General features: G+C 49.7%; 6 protein-coding genes across 6 annotated transcripts; 3 read left to right on the top strand and 3 right to left on the bottom strand.

Annotated features, from left to right (window-relative positions):
- Positions 1-6,160: 6,160 nt before the first annotated feature.
- On the bottom strand, positions 6,161-7,094 carry SCP_1301390 (Uncharacterized protein; the record flags this gene model as incomplete). Its single annotated transcript, XM_027763436.1, has 5 exons — positions 6,161-6,211; positions 6,261-6,396; positions 6,454-6,493; positions 6,559-6,936; positions 6,995-7,094. The coding sequence occupies 5 exons, from the start codon at positions 7,092-7,094 to the stop codon at positions 6,161-6,163; spliced, it is 705 nt and encodes a 234-aa protein (XP_027619237.1).
- Positions 7,095-7,788: 694 nt separating this feature from the next.
- Positions 7,789-9,930, top strand: SCP_1301400 (Zinc/iron permease; the record flags this gene model as incomplete). The annotated part of the gene is made up of 14 exons (XM_027763437.1): positions 7,789-7,908; positions 7,985-8,117; positions 8,202-8,226; positions 8,291-8,366; positions 8,434-8,552; positions 8,608-8,916; positions 8,981-8,995; positions 9,054-9,222; positions 9,330-9,334; positions 9,388-9,520; positions 9,579-9,637; positions 9,702-9,744; positions 9,812-9,855; positions 9,918-9,930. The coding sequence occupies 14 exons, from the start codon at positions 7,789-7,791 to the stop codon at positions 9,928-9,930; spliced, it is 1,263 nt and encodes a 420-aa protein (XP_027619238.1).
- A 908-nt stretch (positions 9,931-10,838) lies between these two features.
- SCP_1301410 (hypothetical protein) lies at positions 10,839-11,456 on the top strand (the record flags this gene model as incomplete). The annotated part of the gene is made up of 3 exons (XM_027763438.1): positions 10,839-10,953; positions 11,058-11,129; positions 11,233-11,456. The coding sequence occupies 3 exons, from the start codon at positions 10,839-10,841 to the stop codon at positions 11,454-11,456; spliced, it is 411 nt and encodes a 136-aa protein (XP_027619239.1).
- Positions 11,457-12,202: 746 nt separating this feature from the next.
- Positions 12,203-13,250, top strand: SCP_1301420 (hypothetical protein; the record flags this gene model as incomplete). Its single annotated transcript, XM_027763439.1, has 4 exons — positions 12,203-12,299; positions 12,359-12,522; positions 12,597-13,123; positions 13,205-13,250. The coding sequence occupies 4 exons, from the start codon at positions 12,203-12,205 to the stop codon at positions 13,248-13,250; spliced, it is 834 nt and encodes a 277-aa protein (XP_027619240.1).
- A 755-nt stretch (positions 13,251-14,005) lies between these two features.
- SCP_1301430 (Lanosterol 14-alpha demethylase) lies at positions 14,006-16,252 on the bottom strand (the record flags this gene model as incomplete). The annotated part of the gene is made up of 9 exons (XM_027763440.1): positions 14,006-14,065; positions 14,124-14,216; positions 14,278-14,740; positions 14,800-14,969; positions 15,024-15,488; positions 15,542-15,664; positions 15,712-15,825; positions 15,881-16,097; positions 16,149-16,252. The coding sequence occupies 9 exons, from the start codon at positions 16,250-16,252 to the stop codon at positions 14,006-14,008; spliced, it is 1,809 nt and encodes a 602-aa protein (XP_027619241.1).
- A 1,138-nt stretch (positions 16,253-17,390) lies between these two features.
- On the bottom strand, positions 17,391-19,206 carry SCP_1301440 (Lanosterol 14-alpha demethylase; the record flags this gene model as incomplete). The annotated part of the gene is made up of 7 exons (XM_027763441.1): positions 17,391-17,468; positions 17,525-17,617; positions 17,675-18,137; positions 18,197-18,366; positions 18,426-18,890; positions 18,948-19,070; positions 19,120-19,206. 7 exons carry the CDS (start codon positions 19,204-19,206, stop codon positions 17,391-17,393), a joined length of 1,479 nt encoding a protein of 492 aa, XP_027619242.1.
- Between the last annotated feature and the right edge of the window lie 1,745 nt (positions 19,207-20,951).

Genomic DNA, 20,951 nt, shown 5'->3' on the forward strand with positions numbered 1-20,951 from the left:
AGTTTGAATGAACTATCTTTTTATATTGCTTTGCTACAGTCTCACATTGGTGCACAACTTGGGTGATTTAATAAAAATGTCTGACATTAAGCAAGACTTCAAATCTCCACAAATCCTGAGATAATTGGACTGGTCTTCAGTTAAATTATATCCCAGTTGTTACTGAAGTAAATTAAGTGTTAGGAATAAGAACAAAGTAGTACAATACCCTTCTTGGATAAAATACTAACTTCAGTAGAGTTGACTGATATGAGTACACAGACTCCAATATTAGACCTTAAGACTTAGAGACTTGTGCAATAGACTTTGTATTTCAGTAAGTACAACAGTATGTACTTATAAACTACTAGTGGCTTAGACAGAGACTTTACTACTTGACTAAGTAGTACTTGATTGCTTGACTGCTTGATTCAATCACTTCTTGATAAAATTATGTTCTTATTTCAAGCAAAGGCTGTTACAACGGTCCCTGGCATGGCCCACGCGAATGGGCTCCAGCCCAAGTTGGAACATTCTCACAGCACACCACTGCAATGTCAATGCCTCACCTAGAGGCTAGACCTTTATATATCACGTGATCTGATGTCGCACCTCTAGACCATGATGTCATTGACCTCGACCTAGTCTAGGTACTGCTGACCCTAAACCTTGGTACATATAGTCGACTCGACCTTACAGCCACATTATAACACTTATCAATGATGCACCTATACCTCATGGTGTGCGTCTGACCTTGTACTGATAAGACGGACTAATAACGGCCATTGTATTACATTGTATGTACTTATATATATACATGGCATGTAGTAGTCAGATTCTCTAATCTGAACCTACCCATTCTTAGACCTATACGGCCTTGTGCTTACCCTTGGGCAAACACTTGAGTCTTGCGCCACTCCCCAACAGGGCCAGTTGGCATTGATGACTTGGGCCTCCAGAAGGTCAGCATGGGGCTGGTCGCCCCTTGGGTTCCCCATAACAAGGGTCTTTATATACTAAAACTTGTGGGAAAAATAGGATTCAAAGCATAATAGACAGGAACAACAGAAAAAAATAATAGAAGAATGAACAAGTGCCTATATAACAATAGATTGTTTATAAAATATACTTAAAAAATGTTCAATAGCCAGAAGGTTCAAAAGAAATAATAGTGAATATAAACAATAACTAAGTAAATCAATAAGAATAATAGCCACTTGAATTAATAGGAACAATAGTTCTTAGTGTTACGAATAGTAGGCTATTGTCTTAGAATAATAAATAAATAGAAATAATAGCTAGGCCATTGTTGTACTTATTTATACAGCAAATAACAAATAGAATCAATAGAGCATTTTGATGGTTACAAACATCCTACTGAGCACTGTAACTAAAAGTACAACCAACAATAATAATGAAAAGATACAAACAAAATTCTCTATGCTTTGATCAAACTCAGCATCTTCATTTTGTATTCTTCATCGTCATCTAATCCTCAACAAGTGAAGTCCATTGAACATCTGCTTAGCAGATGAATGACGATTGTAGAAATAGGAGGAAGGGAACTAAGCAGGATCTTACGCTGATGCGAACGAGGGGATTGCCTATGTCAAGTGACCATAAAGAGAGGCAAATGTGATGTATGTGCTGATAGATGAGATCACAATATCTCCCTATATAGGATAGAATCTTTACGTGAGACACAAATTGTGTGTTTCAATCACTCCACACTTAAAATACAATATCCTTATTGTGGAGAAGAGACACGTACTTTTGTGTCCAAGGTAAAATGAGGTTTGCAAGGAAACCAGATAGTCGTAAAACCCATTTAACAAGCAATGGAAGCTTAAGATACTCTGGTGCCATAAAGACAATGAGCGACAGAAATTTCATGCACAAACCACTATTCTTAGCAGGCAAGTTTTCTGTAATCCTTCTAAAGACAAGATGAGGTGCAAGTCGTTTGTAAAATATTGATAAAAAACATTGCACGTGATGTGACAGCATCTGCACACATTACACTAAGCAGATACTAAAGTGCCAATGTTGGTGTAGGACAAGGGTAGAGATGAAAGCCTTGTGCTTCAGCATCAAAGTTGTAGGTAATGTGCAGAGGATTAAGATATAAGGACAGGAGTTGATAATCAGTCACAGGTGCAGTGGCAGCCCAGCCAGTGGGAGCAACCATGGGCATAAGTACGAGCACATGCAGAGGTCTAGCAATCACAGGACCAGCTGGTGTGAGGGTATCTAGTATGTAAGGTAAGTGGATGACGGAAGGCAAGGACAGTTATAAAAAGAGCACTAACCTCTCTGAAGTAGCTTGCAACTAGCACAGGCTTGACCTGTAGTCGACAATGGAAGATGGTTAGTCTAACAATGACATCGAGATGGAGGAGTCAACTTATTCTGTTATAACCTGGCCGATACAAGGGCCGCCTCAAGAAAAGCAATGAGTTCAGCCCAATTGCAGGGTGCCCGATGTGTGGAGTCAGCCCCATGTGATTGATCAGTCATTGTGGGAGGAGGGAGAGCTTTAGAGTGAGATGTGAGTGAGACCAAAACAGGGGAAATATGATATGATATCAGAGATTGATGAACACCACTAAGTTTATGAAACTCCAGAATCTAGGAATGCATATACAACTGGACAATAAGCTTGAACCAAGCAGGGAGAGATGAGAACAAGTCGGGGAAAGAGCACATTTGACTGGACGATAAGCTCAAACCAAGCAGAGAGAGATGATGACAAGTTGCAGAGAGATGAGGACAAGTTGAGGGGAGATGAGGACAAGTCTGAAGAGCTTTGAAGAGAGATCTGTCAGTGACATGGGCACTACAAACACCTAAGGGCCATCGAACGATAATGAAGTGATGCTCTGGCCAGATAATGTCTGGTGACTTAGCGAGACTACCTCACCTTTACCACCCCTCAGGTAGGCAGATAGGCAAGATAGCTTCTGGTCAATGTTGTGCTAACTTATGTGGTTAGTGAATGCTCCAAAACTGTGGGCAACTTCAGAGAAACTTGAGTGGCTCCAAGCACAGCAGCCACAGTTCTGACAAACCCAAGAGCAGGGTAAGTCCAGGGACATGCTGCTCATGCTCTGCAAAGAATGGCATGAGCAATTCTCGCAGTGTAAACAGTTGTTCCCATCTTGTGATAAGGAAGATGTGCTGATGGCAGATGAGGAAGACCTATTGGGGGAGGCAAAGATGAAGTGAAATAGGGTGAGTCCTGCATTTATTATCTCTTTTCCTGGTTCTGATGCAACTTAGCAGATCAAAAATCGGTATAATAACCTGAACAGCAAGAGGCACCACTGCGCAATGTCACCATCAAATAGACTACCTTATTGAACAATATCTTGATGAAGAACAACACACGACTTCCTCAGCTTATAGAGGCATACTTGCACAGATATTACGCTAAGAAGGTGAAGTCAATCATCAAGGAGAAGAAGGCGCTCACTGGTCATAAGCTGTCTAGGTCTGAGATACTTGCCCTCATGAAGAGCTATATGTAGACAGCATTTGAAAATAAGACCAAAGCAGTGAAGGCCAAGATTGAAGCTGCTGTACAGTTTAAGAAGGTTGCTCGAAAAGAGGCGGAGGTTGCTGCCACAGAGGTGCTTCACAGTGACAAGTCCTCACCTCAGGAGTATCAAATGTAAGTGCCAAATTGAAGGCTACCTTTGCAAGGGCTCACACATCAATCTTATAGTGCATTGAATGAGATGCACTGTGAAGGTCAGAGCAGATGAAAGTCACCCTGAATGTCACTCAGCCTTTTGATGAATGTCACCGAATATATGTGTAGGATTCACCCAAGCAACGTCAGGTCAACCGATTCTCTGGATGAAATTACAGGGTGGAAATTACCCTAAGTATGACCGCTTTCACCCTTTTTTCATGGGCATTTATTTCCATCATTCACCTGCTGTCCACCCAGATCATCGCTGAATAATTCACCCCTCAAGCGGGGACACCCGTCTTGCCTACGAATGTGGTCGCCTTGGAATCGGTATCGACAGTCATGTCGCGAGGGCAAAACGCCCTTGTTTACTGCATGTCAGGTGTTCCTGCAGAACGTACTGATCATGAATAATCATGAGACTGAATTTTCTGTGACAATGGAGGTAGTTAGAGCTCCAACAGTCACAATCAGCGATCCAGGCTACTGACACTCAGCATGGGGCCTGGCGATGTGCTTCCATCGCAGCGATGTTGCTTCAGCAACATGGCGACCCCAATACGTTAGATGGGACTTTGACACCGTTAGCCATTGCCTGAAAGACACTACTGGCCGCTCGTCGAGCTTCTCCTCCAGTACGGGGCAGATCCTCACTTACCAGGTCAATTGAATGTGGAATCCTTTCTTGATGCCGCGGACCACCGTTGCTTTGGTGCGCTCAAGGTTGCTAACCTCCCTAAAATCACGTCCTCCGCGTTTCTGTCTCTGTTGGTCCAACAAATATTAGTCGCAATGCCACGACGCGGGCCCCGTTCCTTACCCCCCTGCATTCCTATGCAAATGCCGGTCGCGCGAGACCTACGGCCGATGCTGCTCCAGAAGTGATATCCAGATGCGTGAGGAGTGGTCGGAGGAAATGCAGATGATCCAGACAAAGGCATTATTCTCCGCTGGCTGCATCACGATGACGATCGCAGCCTCTTCGACGTCCTCGCCAGGTGCCAGACTTAGATGAAATCTGTGGAAATCCGTGATCTGATATTCACACCCGCCGTTTATGCTGCTGCCTCGTGTCACAAAGAATTTATAACCGAGAAATTATTGGGGGCACATCAGAACCCGCGTATATCTACGCTATGCAGAGGTTGTCATCTGCAGCAACGTAAGTGCTCATCGTTATAGAACTACTCACCTGTTTCTGACCTTTGGTGCTCTGGCTGCGGGCAGGCCTCTTCGAACACCGGCTCCCGAAGATTGAATGCGAGAAATTGACGAAACAATGTAATGACGGAGTCGACGACTACATACCGACCGGCGCAGACGAACGCGCTGTCGTTGATGCCGACAAGGTGTCCAAGGTTGGTATCGATGGTAGGCCAGCGTTCAAGCACTGTGAAGCCGCAGATTGTGAGAAATGCGATGGTGTAGAGGTGCCGGAGCATGGAAGCGCGTAAGTCGCCCTACTGATCCTTTCTCTCCACGAAGACCGATGATTTCTTCACTGCAGTTCAACCTGCCAAGTGGCCGACTGGAACAGAAGCCACAAACATCGATGCGAAGCGGGAACTCACCAAGAGCAGATACTGCCATCTCAATCAGCATATCGGTCAGAGCTCAACGACTTGTTGATGGAAAGTCTGCGGAGGATGGAAGACATTGAGGACATCAGCGAGGCGTTCCAAGGTATGGCGATGGAGGTCGCTGGAGTCGTGATGAGCTGCATGCCGCAGATGGAGGCTTGGACGAAAATGTCTCTTTCCGCATAATTATCACATCGCCCTTTCACCACTCTCACGCCTGGGTCTTACCTTTTCCTTCGGCCTGCATTCTCTGGCTTATCGTTCCGTTAATACGCGTACTGCTTTCATGTTTTCTTCCATGGTCACCCTGTTGTGCGAAGTTCCGCCTCCTTCATTTTGTTCTAACAAAAATAAGTATGACTTCGCCACGATTTTCAATCTATGTGTGTATGTTTTGTGCACGCGTTCTGGCATCAGATGCGGATCCACGGGACATGATTCCCGAGCAGGGTCGTGCAGAACATTGACATCAATCCAATGAGAGGACGCACCTGCCTCAGGGCGTGTCGAACGTCAGAAGTCGGGCTGTGAATTGCCCGCGTATCGGGAATCAATAAGAAGTGAAACATCTCGCTGTATACATCCCTCTGACTCGACTTCCGGCACTGTTTGCACCGATGGGTTTGGCAGATGAATCGATGAGCAAACGCTGGGTGTGTGGGGGCAGAAGTGTTCGGAATGTGCCTCGAGATCCGTGCAAGACCCACGGCACGCACAATCAGCATACATTGATATGCTGCGGATGCCCTGGACGTTGGCGGATGTCGGAGAAGGTTTGGGACTAGAAACTCCCGCTGTACAGGTTAGTGAACTCACGGGCGAATTTAACCCATTCAACTGTTCTGCAATATATTATTCCTGAAAATGTTGAGCAATAGGACGGGTATCTCGTATGGTGGATAACAAGTTATCGCTCTACGTAGTATTCCTCGTCTACGGCTTGCAAAAAGTCCAGCATCTGCACGGACCAGGTGAGTGTGGTGACAAAGAGACGAAATAATACCCACCAGCTGATGTCTCTTCTCAGCGAGTTCCTTGCCTGGCTCCGTCTTGAGTCTTTCCCGGATGTGCAAGAGCTTCTCGTGGAAGTGCTCTATCGCACACGAAGAATACGCTGAATCGTCATGTGGTATATGCAGCGGGCTGGAAGACATAACATCAGACGAGTGATCGCATTTTCCACACGAGGACATTAATTACCGATTCATCACCGTGCTATAAGCCGCACATCGAAGAATGCCTGGCATCGGTGAAGGGTCAGTGGCATGGCATCTCACACAGAAACCACAAAGCGTGTACACGCACCGAAGGCTCCTATCGCGTCCAGACGATCAGCATCCTGCACGCAATGCAACTCGATGCAATCGCGATGCCACTCCCCGAGCAAACCAGCTTCGCGCAACTTTTTTTCTGTGCTCCATGAGACGTTGTCTACGATTTTCGCAATCTCACGCGCGCGGCCGTCTTTCACGAGATCCACACCATGCGTTGAGGCAACAAAGTCAAAGAACGGACGGAAAAACGCGTACGGGTCTGCCGCCTCCGCTGCAGACACGTACTTCTTGTCCAGCACGTCGTGCAGAAGCGCGGAGAGCTCGACGGTGAGGAGATCGGGCTTTCTACCGACCTCAGACAAGGACAGCGCGCGCGCTAGGTGTAATGCAGTTTTCCTGACACGTTGGACTACATGTGATTGGATCACCTTCAGTGTATACACGACCTGTAGAATAGAGAGACTGACCGTGGTAAGCGTCGTGAGAGGGATCATATCTTGCCATGGTTTTTATCATGAGCTCGTCGGCTGCGCGAATTACTGCTTCATCCTCAGGTGTTGGATACATATTTTCTGACGAATGAACGGAGGGTAAATGGGGGAGAAATCGACAAGAAAGGTGAGCGAATGCGACGCGAACCATAACGCGTAACGCGTCTCATGATGCCACGTGCGCCCGCTAGTCTTGGTCAACTAGCGTATTTTTGGCGGTCTCCCACCTTACGGAAGTTGCCGCATCACGTGCAACCGTGATTCTGTGTACGCGTCGCGATGTCCAATGCATTTCTCCTCTTCCTGCAGGGAAGAACAGGTAGCTAGGCTAATGATGCTGTGTTTTTAGGACCTGAGTTACTACAAAACATACTTCTAGTACAGTTTGTAGCAAGGAAGGCTGGGAACAGGCCATGCTGCACAGTCTTGTAGTGAAATGGTCATCTGCACCTCTTCTCTTTATCAGTGCCTCCAGAGAACATTCCTGAAATAACAGGCAAGGATTCTGAAGGATATATCTTGAGCTCTTATGTTGAATATCAGCCATCCGGGCTGTCGTTGTCCTTCCAGCTTCTAAATTCGTGTGCACAGCTGCAGTTGTTATTTCCTTTTTGGGCGTAAGAGGGGAGGCCTGTAAATCGACGCGACTTGATGCAGACTATATACTAGATATGGATCGACTGTCATCCATAGCCATATATAGTCAGCAACGGAGACTAGCGCCCGCGTGTTTGCGATCCCTCCGCAAACCATCCCGCAACCTTGACCACATGGCTGTCTTGAACTCGAATTCATGTCGCCGAACACTCCTTTTGCTCACCGCCGTCGCTAGTCTCGCAGTGGGGACCACCGTCGTCCCAGACACGACAAAAGTTCGTCAAGTAATCTCGGTAAGTCCTGGCCTGCCTCGGGCAACGCACGTGTGACGTGTGAAGGTGTTCGCTCACGTCTTTTGCGTCCCACCAGGCCTCGGAGATCCAGAAATGCGCACCTATACAGCAACTCAGTGCCCTCAAGGTCGAACTCGAGGCGTTGCAATCTCCCGTTATGCGGCAGGTCTTCGCGTGGCTATTCCCCTTCGGTCCTGGGTGGAATTCTGGTGTGCCGCATTCCAACGCTTCAGACGAACGTGCCGCTGACGTCTGAACTTATTTTTCGCGCGGATGGCAACGCGGACCGCTAGTTCTAGGGACGTTCTACATCAGCTCGTCGGTATTGTTCATGGACTGCCGCGTACAGACGCGGCGTGGCTGACTCGCGCCTCTGTCTCAGAGTCCCAAATTTCATCCTTGCGTTTATTCCGGCACAGATCAACCCTAATACCCTGAATACCATGACGGCTTTCGCTGTAGGATCCCCTGGCTATATGTATTGCCGCGCAGAAGCTGAGGTCCTCGTTTTCCGTTTGTACGTAGACGGGAGGCCTTCTTTCCGACGTATTCCTGCATCTCGTTCCACACTCGTTCATGGGAGAGCACCAGGACAACAACGTTCATTTCGTCATGGTCGAAGAGAAGAGAAATATTCTGATCGGGTAATCCACCATCCCTCTACAGCGAGGACTACCATTAACATCTACTCTTGTGCAGCCTTGGTATTTTCGTAGGCTTCGCTTCCTTCTTTGTTATGGAGAAGACCCTACGTGTTCTGGGGAGTGAAGACGACCACTCCGGACACTCTCACAATCATTCCTACGGCGAAAAGTCAACAGGAAATGAGCCAGCTCGCTCATCGAGCGTGTCACTGTCCATGTCCGAGAGCGAAGTCAGAAATCGCAGCATGGATAAGTCAGACGCCGTCGCTCCCTCAAAATCCGCAGAGGAACCTGTACAAGCAGTTAAACAGTCATCTAAATTATCTGCGTACCTTAATTTATTTGGTGACTTTGTTCACAATATGTATGTTTCGAATTTTTTTTAATCTCTGCCGGACGCTGATACGTGCAACCGCCCATAATCGCAGCACAGATGGTCTCGCGTACGTCTTCCCTCTGTCTTATGATCCGATATCGTTATTGACCTGTTGCTCCGTCCAGTATGGCCGCGTCTTTCTATTCTTCCCCCCTCATTGGCGCCACGACCACGCTAGCCTGCTTCGCGCACGAAATTCCCCACGAGATTGCCGACTATTCCATACTCGTGCGGAGCGGCTTCACGAAGCGGCAGGCTATGCAGTCGCAATTTCTGACTGCTGTTGGGGCATTCGTGCGTCTGTTTTCTGCTCTATGCCTTTTGCGGCCAATTTCTTGGCTCTTCACCTTCTTTACCTACGTTCTGATGAAACACCCTACTGACGATTCCCTTGCGGTTAGGTCGGGTCAGTGTGTCCAAATTCTGGTGTGGCTGACAAGTGGCTAATCTACTTTGCAGTACATTCATGGGCGTCGGAATCCACAACCTGTCAGCTTCTGGCAACGTGGATGCTGAGCCGTCGGACCTTGGCGCTGCAATCCGACAAGCCGCCGCTGGGCTGCTGGGGACGACCGTCCAGTTAGCAGATCTCGTAAGCGGCTCCCTTGGAATATGCGACTCGTGATATGCAACGTGTTGCGATTCCGCAGGTGATACCCTTCGTCGCTGGTGGGTTCATGTATATCGGGGCTGTTGCTGTGCTCCCTACGTATGTTCCGACCCACTGTGTCGAGTCCACACTGCCGGCACTGATGCCGCGTGTCGTGTGATAGATTATTGGAAGAGAGCAAGAGCGGGAAGCAGGCACTGCGTGAGGCAAGCACGATTTCCCCATCAACGCCTTCGTGAATCTGTGGACTGATTGCAGCGGGCGCTGGCCTAGTTTGGGGCCATGGCCTTTGGTGTCTTGTGCATGTTTCTCGTTGCGTGAGTACCACCTTACGCTCAAACGCGTTAGATCGGATGCTGAGCGCTGTGCGGTTCTGCAGATGGAACGAGTAGTTCTGACGTAGACGTTGTTCTTGTGCCGTGTGAAGTGGCTGTGGCAATCTGTCATCGCGAGGCATCTGGTATGCTCTTCTTACTGTTGTTCATTTCGCTTGTATGACTGACACCGACGGTCCTATGAACTGCAGGATCCTCGGTAGATAGACGACTGGTGCTATGTATGAAGTAATGGGATCTTCGTGGGAGTTACATACAGAGTGCATCGAGATCTGCGAGAAGTACTGTACAGCGAGGCGCTTCGGGCAGATTTGAGATAATTGCGTCGAGCTAGGATCGATGGTTCAAGGCATGAAAATAGGATTGCTTCTAGGTGATTCTGGAGAGTGATGAGAGGAAGATTAGAGGTCGAGTTGTGAAATTTGAGGAGGAGACGGCATTGCGACGGCTGGTTGATCTAGGTACGGCGGGAGCGATGGGGCGAGTTGGCCGAGGAACGTGTGTGAAGCGATTGGCCTGCTCCCGTTGCCGCCACACGCCATGTCGCCTCCTTTCCCTCCGCGAAAAAACAATCACAAACTCAGCCCAGTCGGCCGTAACATATCATTGCTGTAATCACCTTTCCTACTTATTCGCCAACGAAGGTCGTGTGCCTCCTTCGTCTCCTCCCCCGACCTCTGTGAGCCCATCCAAATAGTGAGCTGCTCCCGCCGCACCGTCGCCGCTCCATTTCTCATTCTTTCCCCTACTCCTTTGCAGGCTGTCGCCGAACCGGGACCACACCAAGGGCGTACCTTACTCATCTGCCTAACCACACCGTCGCCTTGACGGATTACGTTCCCGAACGACGGCAATCTCGACTACGTATTTTTGTTTGAGACTCGGCTGTACGCGTCATCGTCGGTTTCGCAACGCCGCTCCGCAGACGTTCCTCCCCTCTTTCTCTTCTCGTCACCACTCTCGCCATGAGCAACAAAGGTCGGTCAACACCACGCGTCGTCTGTTGTGCTATTCCTATAGCACGCTCGCAAGGCAAAGTCCTTGTCATTACAAGTCGGAAGAGACCAGAGCATTGGGTTTGTGAGTGCCACCGTTGCCATTTTTTATTCCGGCTCCCGAGTCGTACGCACATCGTACTGACTAATTTCTGTTTGTCCGCCTTTGACGTGTCGCCAACGCATCAGTGCCAAAAGGAGGATGGGAGCCTACGGATGGGGTGCTGGAAGCAGCAGCCTCACGAGAAGCCTTGGAAGAAGGTCTCACCCTTTGTCCATCCCCTGTTCACCGTCCCCCTTCCTAACCCCTTCCTTCCCCCTCTCGCCCGTCTCCTCATGCCTTACCTGTGCATTTTCCTTGCAGCGGGCGTGCGCGGCAAGATCACTCGATTCGTGACAACGATCCCCTCAGCGTCGTCGACCTACCACTTCTACGAACTCGACGTCGTCGACCTCGACAAGGACTGGCTGGAGAGCAAGGAGCGGAGGCGGGAGTGGGTGGACTATGCCGAGGCCGTGAAGAGGGTGTCGTGGAAGGCGGAGCTAGCACAGGGGCTGTCGCTGTCCTCGCTGGCACCGACGCGGTGACCAGCGCGCTGCGCGCCAGGCCGGCCTGCGTCTGCACGGGTGGTGGACGACTTCCGCTCTCAGAATACTGCTTTACCGATCGCGCCTGCTCGAAGTCTCGACGGACACTACTCAGCGCGCTAATACGACCCCCACCCAAAGACATTCGCCTCGCCGCCACCGACCGACCCAACGCATTCGCATTGCTTATCATCAAATAGAGCTCTCCAACCCACATCATCGCTCTTTGTCATCCATACACCATCGATGCATATCTTAGCCACATCTCTACTTACTCATGCAGATACCTACCCTTGTGCGCACTCTCCTGATCGCCTCCACAGTCCCGATGTAGGCTTTCGTGGCTGACTGTCATGTATATTAGTTGTTCCGGTCGGTTACCCGACTCCTAGTTCTTCGTTTCTAGTATAGACCGCCGTTTCTTTAACAACAGCTAGAAAATCCGTAGGCCTGCAGTCCGCCTGTGTGAATTTGCGATGCGTATCATGATTCTGTGTCTGCTCTATCGATTCGTACCTGCTGATCATTTCTTTCCCCGTAGGCATATACATATCTCGTACGATTAAAATCCGAGTTAATGCATTGTGAACTACCCGCTGCGCACATGCGCGTGCGCTGCTTCTTATGATTCTGAGCTCTCGGAGCCGAACACCTCCCCAGCCGCGGTGCTGCAAACTCGATTTGACGTCGCGATTTCGCGAGCACCGCGCCCATCGCTCTGTGCACACGATTCATGACACGGAACGATGAGCGGCCCATTGTCAGCGACGCCGAACTCGGCTGGAAGAATATCTGCTTTACGCAGCTCTGATCACAGCCTGCACGCCTCGCACTGCAGAGCCGGTATGTACCGTACGCCGAGCGCAACTGCCCTAGCTGATTGTCCGAATGCTCCCGCTAAGCATCGGATTGCTCTCGCCAACGTCTGGCTTGTTCCGAGGGCGAGATTTCGGGCCTCCGGCTAACGTCGTCACCATCCGAGTCCTCTCGTACGAATTGTACCGCGTTACAGCGGAAGCCGTACCAACTCCAGCCAGATATCTTGAGGTACAACAGTGGAATTCACGTGCGTCCGAGTCTACGACGAGACCAAACTCCATCTGGAGGATAAAGCCTTACCCAGGTCTATCTGTTTTGTAGCTCTTTGCTCCACTCGCGTGCAAAAAGGGGCGAGTTTGCCCTACCTCTCAGACTGTTGCCTCACTGGCATGCGTCGCGCAGGGACCGCATGTACACTACTTCAGCGTCCGAAATTGGAGGATCCCTTTCGGTCGTTCTGTTACTTCAACTTCACTTCAATGTTCAATGTTGGAGTGGAAGTTGAAATATCAGAATGACAGGCAGGGACGAGTAGAGAGCAGAACGCTATTCAGAAGGGACGTGGTACAGGCTCAGTGCGTCAAATCAAGAAAGCAAGCAAGACATCTGTACGTGTTCAACCGGGTGCGGCCTCCAGCGGTAGTACAAGTCATGCCGCGATCTGGTGCATTTAGGTTTATTCTCGTAATATGCGTTTTTCGCTGGAGTTCAATGTCCCACCCTGACAGGATTTCCCCGCATCCACGGCAACGTCTGGGAAACACTCTGCCCCATCATGTGTCTGGAGCGGACCCGGAGAGCCTCCTGCCATTGACTCTGAGACCACCTTCTCAGACACGAATAACAAGGTAGGCTGCCTCAGGTCGAGCAGCGCTGATCCGCGCTCGTCGGCTTCGTCTCAGTTGCTGTGTCGAATGATGTACATACAGGGAAGCCCGGCTTGGAGTCCACCCCGCGACTTGGAAGAACATATGATAGACAGCGTCGTCAATTGACTGGCGTAGCCAGTCTCAGTGGCGATAGTGCGCTCTATCCAAGAAATTGGAAAGTGCTTACTACGCCGTAATATGCTGCTTTGCGAAGGTCTCCAACTGCAAGAAAGAGACACGTTGGATCATCTTCCCCTCGACTCTTTGACAGGCCAGCAGCGGTGGGGCAGGTTTACGAGCCACTTTGCAAGGCCAAGACGCCAATGTAGATCATCCTTACGGACTCGGCGCCGTTTTTCACAGTTTCATTCCTTGGCTGGGCACTTCCAGTGGCTCGCCAGATCATGTATGTTCAAGGGAGCCGGATGTAAGTATGCGCGTTCCGAGGATCACATTTAACGGCGTAGACCATTATTGCCTCCGCAGTCATCTACCGATGTCTTTCGTCCGCCGGTGTGTCGCTCGTGCCGAAAGCGCACACAGAAGCCACACATCAAATACCTTCCCAGTGTCTACAGACATGCGAACTTGCGAACATCGCAACCAGGCACCTCTGAAATACTTCCGAACATCTTCTCCTACAGGCACATAACTTCGGACACAATGTTAGGCAGCTGATAGCCCAAGTACTGTTCCAACCTTGAGGTGACCCAGTGAACAATGCACGTGTATAGTAGCTACGATTACTACGGTCCGTGCACAGCAAAACCAAGAGCAATTACGATCTATGGTAGGTGTTTTCAATGTGTAGTGTACTTTCCAAATATCTATTTGCTCCTGTGAGCGTTCCTCGAAGATAGATCATTCCAGTTTCCTCCGGCGGTATGCGACTTCGCACGGGAAGGGCGATACCATCATCGACTACAGAAGTATGTGTCAGGAAACGGGCATAGAAAGAGTAGATCGTATGAAGACGTACGCTATAATCGGGCTTGGGGAACTCTCCCTCCAGACGCAGCTCGAGGTGACGCACGAATGTCGAGATCAGGACGCCAATTTGGAGATAAGCAAACTATAGAAAGAATGCACATCAGCAAAAACTGCCCTGCCGCAACAAGAAGCCCAAACCATACCTGCTCGCCAATGCACCGATGACGGCCTGCACCGAAGGGCAAGTACGGGCTATCCGTGCCCTTACTCACAAGCCCAAAGCCAAAGTCGACCTTCGTGTCCTCGTCGTACGTCTTCTGCGCGTGCGCCGCGAAGCCATCCTGGTCGTACCACCGAGACGGGTCCCATGTATCCGCATCCTTCCAGACGCTTGGCTCCATCTGGCTGAGGCCAGGCGACGCGAGTACGATGTCACCCTTGGGGACCACGTACACCGAGTTCTCCGAAGGTGCGGCGAGTGACTGCGGGACCGGAATATCGCTGTGCGCCAAGCGCATGATACTGTGGATTGGCGTGTGTATGCGAAGCGTCTCGCGGATGACGGCGTCGAGGATCGGCAGGCTGCGTAGGTCGTCGTACGTCATGTCGCGGAAGCGTCCGTCGGGGGTCGCCAAGAGCTTCACTTGCTCTTGGTACAGTTGCTCACTTGAATCCACAAAAAGTGAGTTATAGACAGAACAAATTGCGATATGATGGTAACTCACGCAACGTCAGGGTTAGCAGCCAAGCGCAGGATCGCCCACGTGCCCGACGCGGAGCTGGTGTGCTGTCCGGCCATAAGAAGGGCTATCATAATGTGGGCTATCTCGTGATCCTTGAGTGCACGACCGCTACGATAATGCTGCTTGGCTAGGGAAGACATCACATCATCGGGCTAGCACGCGCAACGTCAGAGCGTGCACCGCACGCAGTGCAAGGTATGACATACATCCTCGCCAGTAGCTCTGCGATTGCGCAAAATCTGTTCATAGAACGTACTCATCTTCGCGTGTGCAGCATCCCTCTTGCGATAGCTAGGAAGAGGCAGGTTCTGGAACATCCAATGCAGCGGCGTGAAGCCGTTGTCCAGGTCGTGGAAAAGCTCGGCGAATCCCTTGTCCATGTTGTCCCGCACCTCCTTGCCCTGCAGCGTCCTCGAGGCAGTCAGAATGGTTATCTCCGCGAGGACTTTGTTGGGCTTGAACGCGCCCCACTCATTGATGTCATTCATCTGGTAAATTCGGAACTGTGGATCGGTACGGAAGTACTCCACAATCTCGTCTTCCACCATGCCGACGTACGAACGGAAGCGCTCCATTGTGAGGGAATACTTCACGAACTTCTTTTGTTCCATGAGCAACTCGTTGGGGCAGTCATAAACGACGTCCTTGCCGAAGACGGGAGTGGTCAAAGGCTAAATCGCGATTCGTGAAATGATGCCCAAATTGTGTAAACGTGTTCACGTACCCCGTAAACGTCTTCAGCGGCAAGGACTGTGTGCTTTCCACCGAGCACGAAGTTATTTCCTTGTGGACCGAGCGCGACTGTGACACGTTTGCCCAGGAGAATGAACGTGAAGACATTTCCATACTGAACGCGGTGTCAAAAGAGCGACGGGTGAGAAATAGTATGCAGACCTTTTCTCGACACTCTTTGAAGAAGCTGACGGGATCCTGGCCGTACGCAGCCGCAGAACCAAACCACGGTATCCAATGGAACACCACTTGGGGTTTCGAACCAGAGCTAGGTAGCTGGGGACATTCTGTGTTCAGCGCAAAATTCTGGTCGACGTCTATGAATACTCACCAATTGGTATAGAACGTTCAACACGACAAAGGCAATGGGGGTATATAAGAGACCAATGACCAAAAGGCGAGGCGTCGGAGGCAGGTAGTTTTGAGCCTGGGCGAGATAGCCCGCCAGAGGCTCTGCGAAGGTTGAGTTAAGGGACATGGCTACCGTCGACGTTGCTGCTCTAAGATGAAAGACGAGCAGTGGGAGCGTCGTGGAGTACAGGACAGCGCTGGGAAAAGTTGTTATACGCTCATCAAAACCGACATCGAACCATGCTCACCTACCATATATGGCAGCAGACCCAGGCCGGCAGTCTCCGCATTCCAGGTCCTGCCTCGTCCATTTATCTCTCCACCATGTCTCATCATTCACAGAAATCAACATTCGTGTCGCCACCTTCCACCGCGCAAAATTTATCTTCGTCTCACTCTCAGCTGATGGCCTTTCGGTGCGTCGGCTGCCCGGCTGAGTCCCGTCGAGACACTTCCAGAGCAAGGGTTTTTTCACATTCTTGTGACCTTGTTTCTCCTCGAGCTCACGGAAATAGAATCGTAAATATTTATCTCGAGTTTTCCAATGGCCTTCCTGATCCGAAGCTGGCTGTGCAGTTTGTCCATTCGTGGGCACAACTCGCTCGGGTGTTATGTCGGCCTGATGTCCACTCGGTGCGTGGGTTATTCACTACGATGCACGATGACATTTTCTCCATCGCTCCACTCTTCAGACTTATTGATATCTATGCCTCCGTTTATTTCCATGGCTCTTCTCATGCATGTTTATGTCATGCTCTAATAACCGGCGACGTCTGAAAAGCCCAAATACGTCCGAGTAGGCAATCAAACTCCGAAGGTTCCGTCGAGACGTAGATTCCAATGCATCGTGCTTCATGTGCCTTGAATTGGACTGAAGATATACGAGGTTGTGCTTGTGAAGATACTCCCAGCTTTATACCGCCACCATCTCATCGTTCTTAAACACCTGCTAAAAGCGGAAACCCTGGAAACGATTCGCCACGGCGTACGTCTCAGTTTAAAAAGTTTAGGCATCAGAGCGGCATGACTCGCAGTACTTGTGAGATACACAACGTAGCGATTCGTACATTATTTATATCTGCAGGATTTGGGGCCACAATACTGGCTACGTTCGTGAGCACACCCCACAGTTGAACGCATAACTGCCAAAATTCGGTGTGAAGTAGGAAAGGAGGGCCAATTAAAAAATGGCCGTGAACATATTTTATATTCGGTTTTGAAGCCCGATTCGTTACGTTTTCCAGAGTATGATAGAGGACTGCTATTTTTTTGGAATTTTAGATAGGCAAGTGACCGATGGTGAATGTGCCAGGGACTTATCAACCCAACCCGGAGTCAGGACAAGCCTGAGAGGTGCTGTTTCGGTAGCCATATACCTGGATCGTCGCCACTGGAGCATCTTGTTGGAATGCGTGATGGGTAGTCAATGTACTTATTCACGGCCGTAGAAAGGAAAAAGGAAAAAAAAACTGGAGTCATGGCTTGACACCTCAACATTGCGTGGACGCCGAGCCAAGGTTCCTCCGGCGATAAGCAATATGGCAAGGAAACGGCTGGACCATCATCGACTGTACAACATGGATGCAGTTAGCAGAGGTCCTGCATACATCCAAGTCTAACATACGGTGTAATCAGACTTGGGAAATGGTTCCTCCAGCCGGAATTCTATGTTGCGAATGAACGTCGTGATAATAGCTCCGACCTGAAGATAAGCAAACTGGGAAGGGATCCTGTGAGAATGAAGGAAAGTACTCTGGTTTCGACGGAGGCACACCTGCTCTCCGATACACCTATGGCGACCAGCACCGAAGGGCAAGTACGGACTTTCCGTACCCCTGCTGACGAGTCCAAAGCCGAAATCCACTTTGGACTCGTCATCGTAGCTCTTTTGCGCACGTACCGCAAAGCCATCCACATCGAGCCACCGTGATGGTTCCCACTTCACCCCATCCTTCCACAATGTAGGGTCGACTTGGCTGACTGCGGGTGAGGCCAGAACAATGTCGCCTTTGGGGACGACGTACACAGAATCTTCCGAAGGTGCAGCAAGGGACGGCGGCATGGGGAGGGCACTGCGGACCATACGGAAGATACTGTGGATGGGAGGATGTAGACGAAGGGTCTCACGGATGACGGCGTCTAAGATTGGCAAGCTGCGCATCTCGTCGTAAGTCATGTCGCGGAGACGTCTGTCGGGGGCGGAGAAGTGGTCCACTTGTTCTTGATAAAGTTTTTGGCTGTCAATTGCATCGGTCATGAGACGTGAACAAATAGATGGAGTTAGCTAAGAACTTACGCAACATCGGGATTGTCAGCCAGTCGTAGGAGGGTCCATGCACTTGAGGAAGAGCTGGTGTGCTGACCAGCCATCAGCAGGGCGATCATGATATGTGCGATTTCATAGTCCTCAAGGGGACGGCCATCACGATAGCTCTCCTTTGCAAGAGAAGACATCACATCCTCAGGCTATTCCAAGCTATGTCAGCAGACTATCTTGAATCCTTATAAGAGGACATTATGCGCACATCTTCACCAGTGACTCTGCGGTTTTGCAAGATCTGCTGGTAAAATTTAGTCATCTTGGCATTGGCAGCATCTCTCTTCCAATAACTGGGCAGAGGCAAATTCTGAAATATGAAATGCAGCGGTGTGAAGCCGTTGTCAAGGTCATGGAATAACTGCGCGAAGCCCTTGTCCATATTTTCCCGGATCTCTTTACCCTGCAGCGTCCTCGAAGCAGTCAGGATGGTAATCTCGCTTAGAACCTTGAGCAGGTTGAACGACCCCCACTCCTTGTTGTCGGTCTTCTGGAATACGCGGAACTCTGGATCGCTACGCATGAACTCCAAAACTTCGTCCTCCACCATGCCGACATAAGAACGGAAGTTGTCTATTGTAAGAGAGTACTTGACGAATTTCTTCTGCTCCATGAGCAGCTCATTGGGACAGTCATGAACGACGCCTTCGCCAAACACGGGCTTGGTCAAAGACTATTACGCTGCATCAATGACGCAGAACACGCAGAACACATGAAAAGATGTACGAACCGCGTATACATCTTCTGCGGCTAGGATCGTGTGTTTCCCGCCAAGCACAAAATCATTCCCCTTCGAACCAAGCGTAACGGTAACACGTCTACCGAGTAGGATGAACGTGAAAACATTGCCGTACTGAGCGCAAAATAAGTGCATGACGACTGCTCAAGAGCAGGATGCAAACCTTTTCCTGGCAATCCTGTAAAAACCTGACAGGGTCCCGACCGTACGCAGCTGATGAACCCAAGAGGGGGATCCAGTGAAAGACCATAGGCGGGAGTGTCCGATCGGCTGGTAACTGCAAATATTGGCCGTGACACTTTCAGCGCAGGGACTCTTGGTTCTAAAATTTGCACCTACGAGCTGACAAACGACGTTGAGTAAAACAATGATGGATGGGAAAGTTATCAGGGCTATCAGAGGAATGTAGCTTCGATATTCGATAAAGAGCGCGTCGAGCAACATGATTGTGGTTCACAAAACACGGGAAGGATTTGTTATAAGTGTGCGAGGCCAGCACCGAGATAACATAGAGAGTGCTGGGAAAACTGGAACAAATAGTGAAGCTCATCGAACCATGGAGGTCGAACCACTCCCTAAACGAATTCTGGTTCTGATGGCAGACTCTGTAGAGACCAAGGACGATGATCTTGCAAGGTACAATGTTGTTTCCTGAATTTCTTGTTCAAGTGCCTTCACAAAAATCGGATGGGGGAAATCCTCATACGCCACTCAGACGTAGCAGGCCGGGCGACAAGGGACACCGCAGGTTTGTGTTGTGTCTGTGTTGATGGCGTCTCTTGAGGAGAGACACCAGATGAGTCTTCCAATGGCGTCACGGCGTTCTGACAATTGTCGCACGGGGTCACTGGAGCGCTGAGTGAAGGATAGCAACGAAATAAATAACGCACATCGTATCATACAGTGGCCCGCCAATCACCGCGCGACTTTCCCTAGTATGCACTGCAAAATGACGAATCTTATATTTTGGCAGATGTCTCCCTAATCCATACTAGTAAAATTATAGTTTGCAACAACTGTCGTGTCGCCGTGCTCTCTGAGCCTATTCGATTCGCTGCAGAATTGTTAGCAGACCGTGGGATCTGAAAATACCAAAGACGCCATTCCGCTCAAGCTCGACGACGCTTACCATCGATATCCTCCGAGAGTCCAAGAAAATAGGTCGCAATAATTCATTGGCTTTGGAACAACGACGAAAATGCGGTCACCACATACACAACTCGGACAAACTGCATGAACATACTTTAGCGTTCTTGGACATTTGAAAAGCAGCATCACCTACCTGACAGTGTCACACAGGCATGTTTCCTCTGTGCAAAAAGTAGTGTGCTGAGTATTATCTGCAAATGCGTTTTGTATTGCTCACCTCCAGCAACTGAACAAAAGTTGTCAACTACTTAGTCGAGTTGATCCAGTCAGCGACTTCAACGCCTGCTAAATGTGGGAAGCTTACGTACTCGAGCGGGACCGGCGCCTAAGTTCCCTTCGAGCAAGAGTGGAAGCACAATACACCTCTAGCAAGCCATGTCTTCGTCACTCCCTACTCTAGCAGTCCTTGTACTTGTTCTCATTCTGATGGCATGTTCCTGGTTCTTCACACGAAAAGGACCAAACCAGACGTCAGGCGTCTTTGCTCATCCTCTAACGACCGACAGACTGATGTTGCCCAGGTTAATCCGGACGTGTTGTATGCTCGCGTTGACCTGTTGCTATCTCATGTGGATGATAGCGTACCTTGCTCAAGTACACCCCCTGGAGAGTGAGCATTTTGTGTCTATGTTGACGTTGACGCGAAACTCAGCTCTGTGTACGATGCAGGACCACGAAAGGCGTTGTTGCATGAGTGAGATGCAATAGCAGTCGGTTGAGAGCGCCTTCGTTTTGCATTCAGTATGTTGCGAGTCTATGTTCTGTTTTCTTGCACTGACCTGCCACTGCCAGTCATGCCTTGTAATATATCCGTTCATATTATACTATCGCATGGACTTGGTGTTC

Source organism: Sparassis crispa (genome assembly GCF_003851025.1).
Source record: "Sparassis crispa DNA, contig_000012F, whole genome shotgun sequence".
Taxonomy (NCBI): Eukaryota; Fungi; Basidiomycota; class Agaricomycetes; order Polyporales; family Sparassidaceae; genus Sparassis; species Sparassis crispa.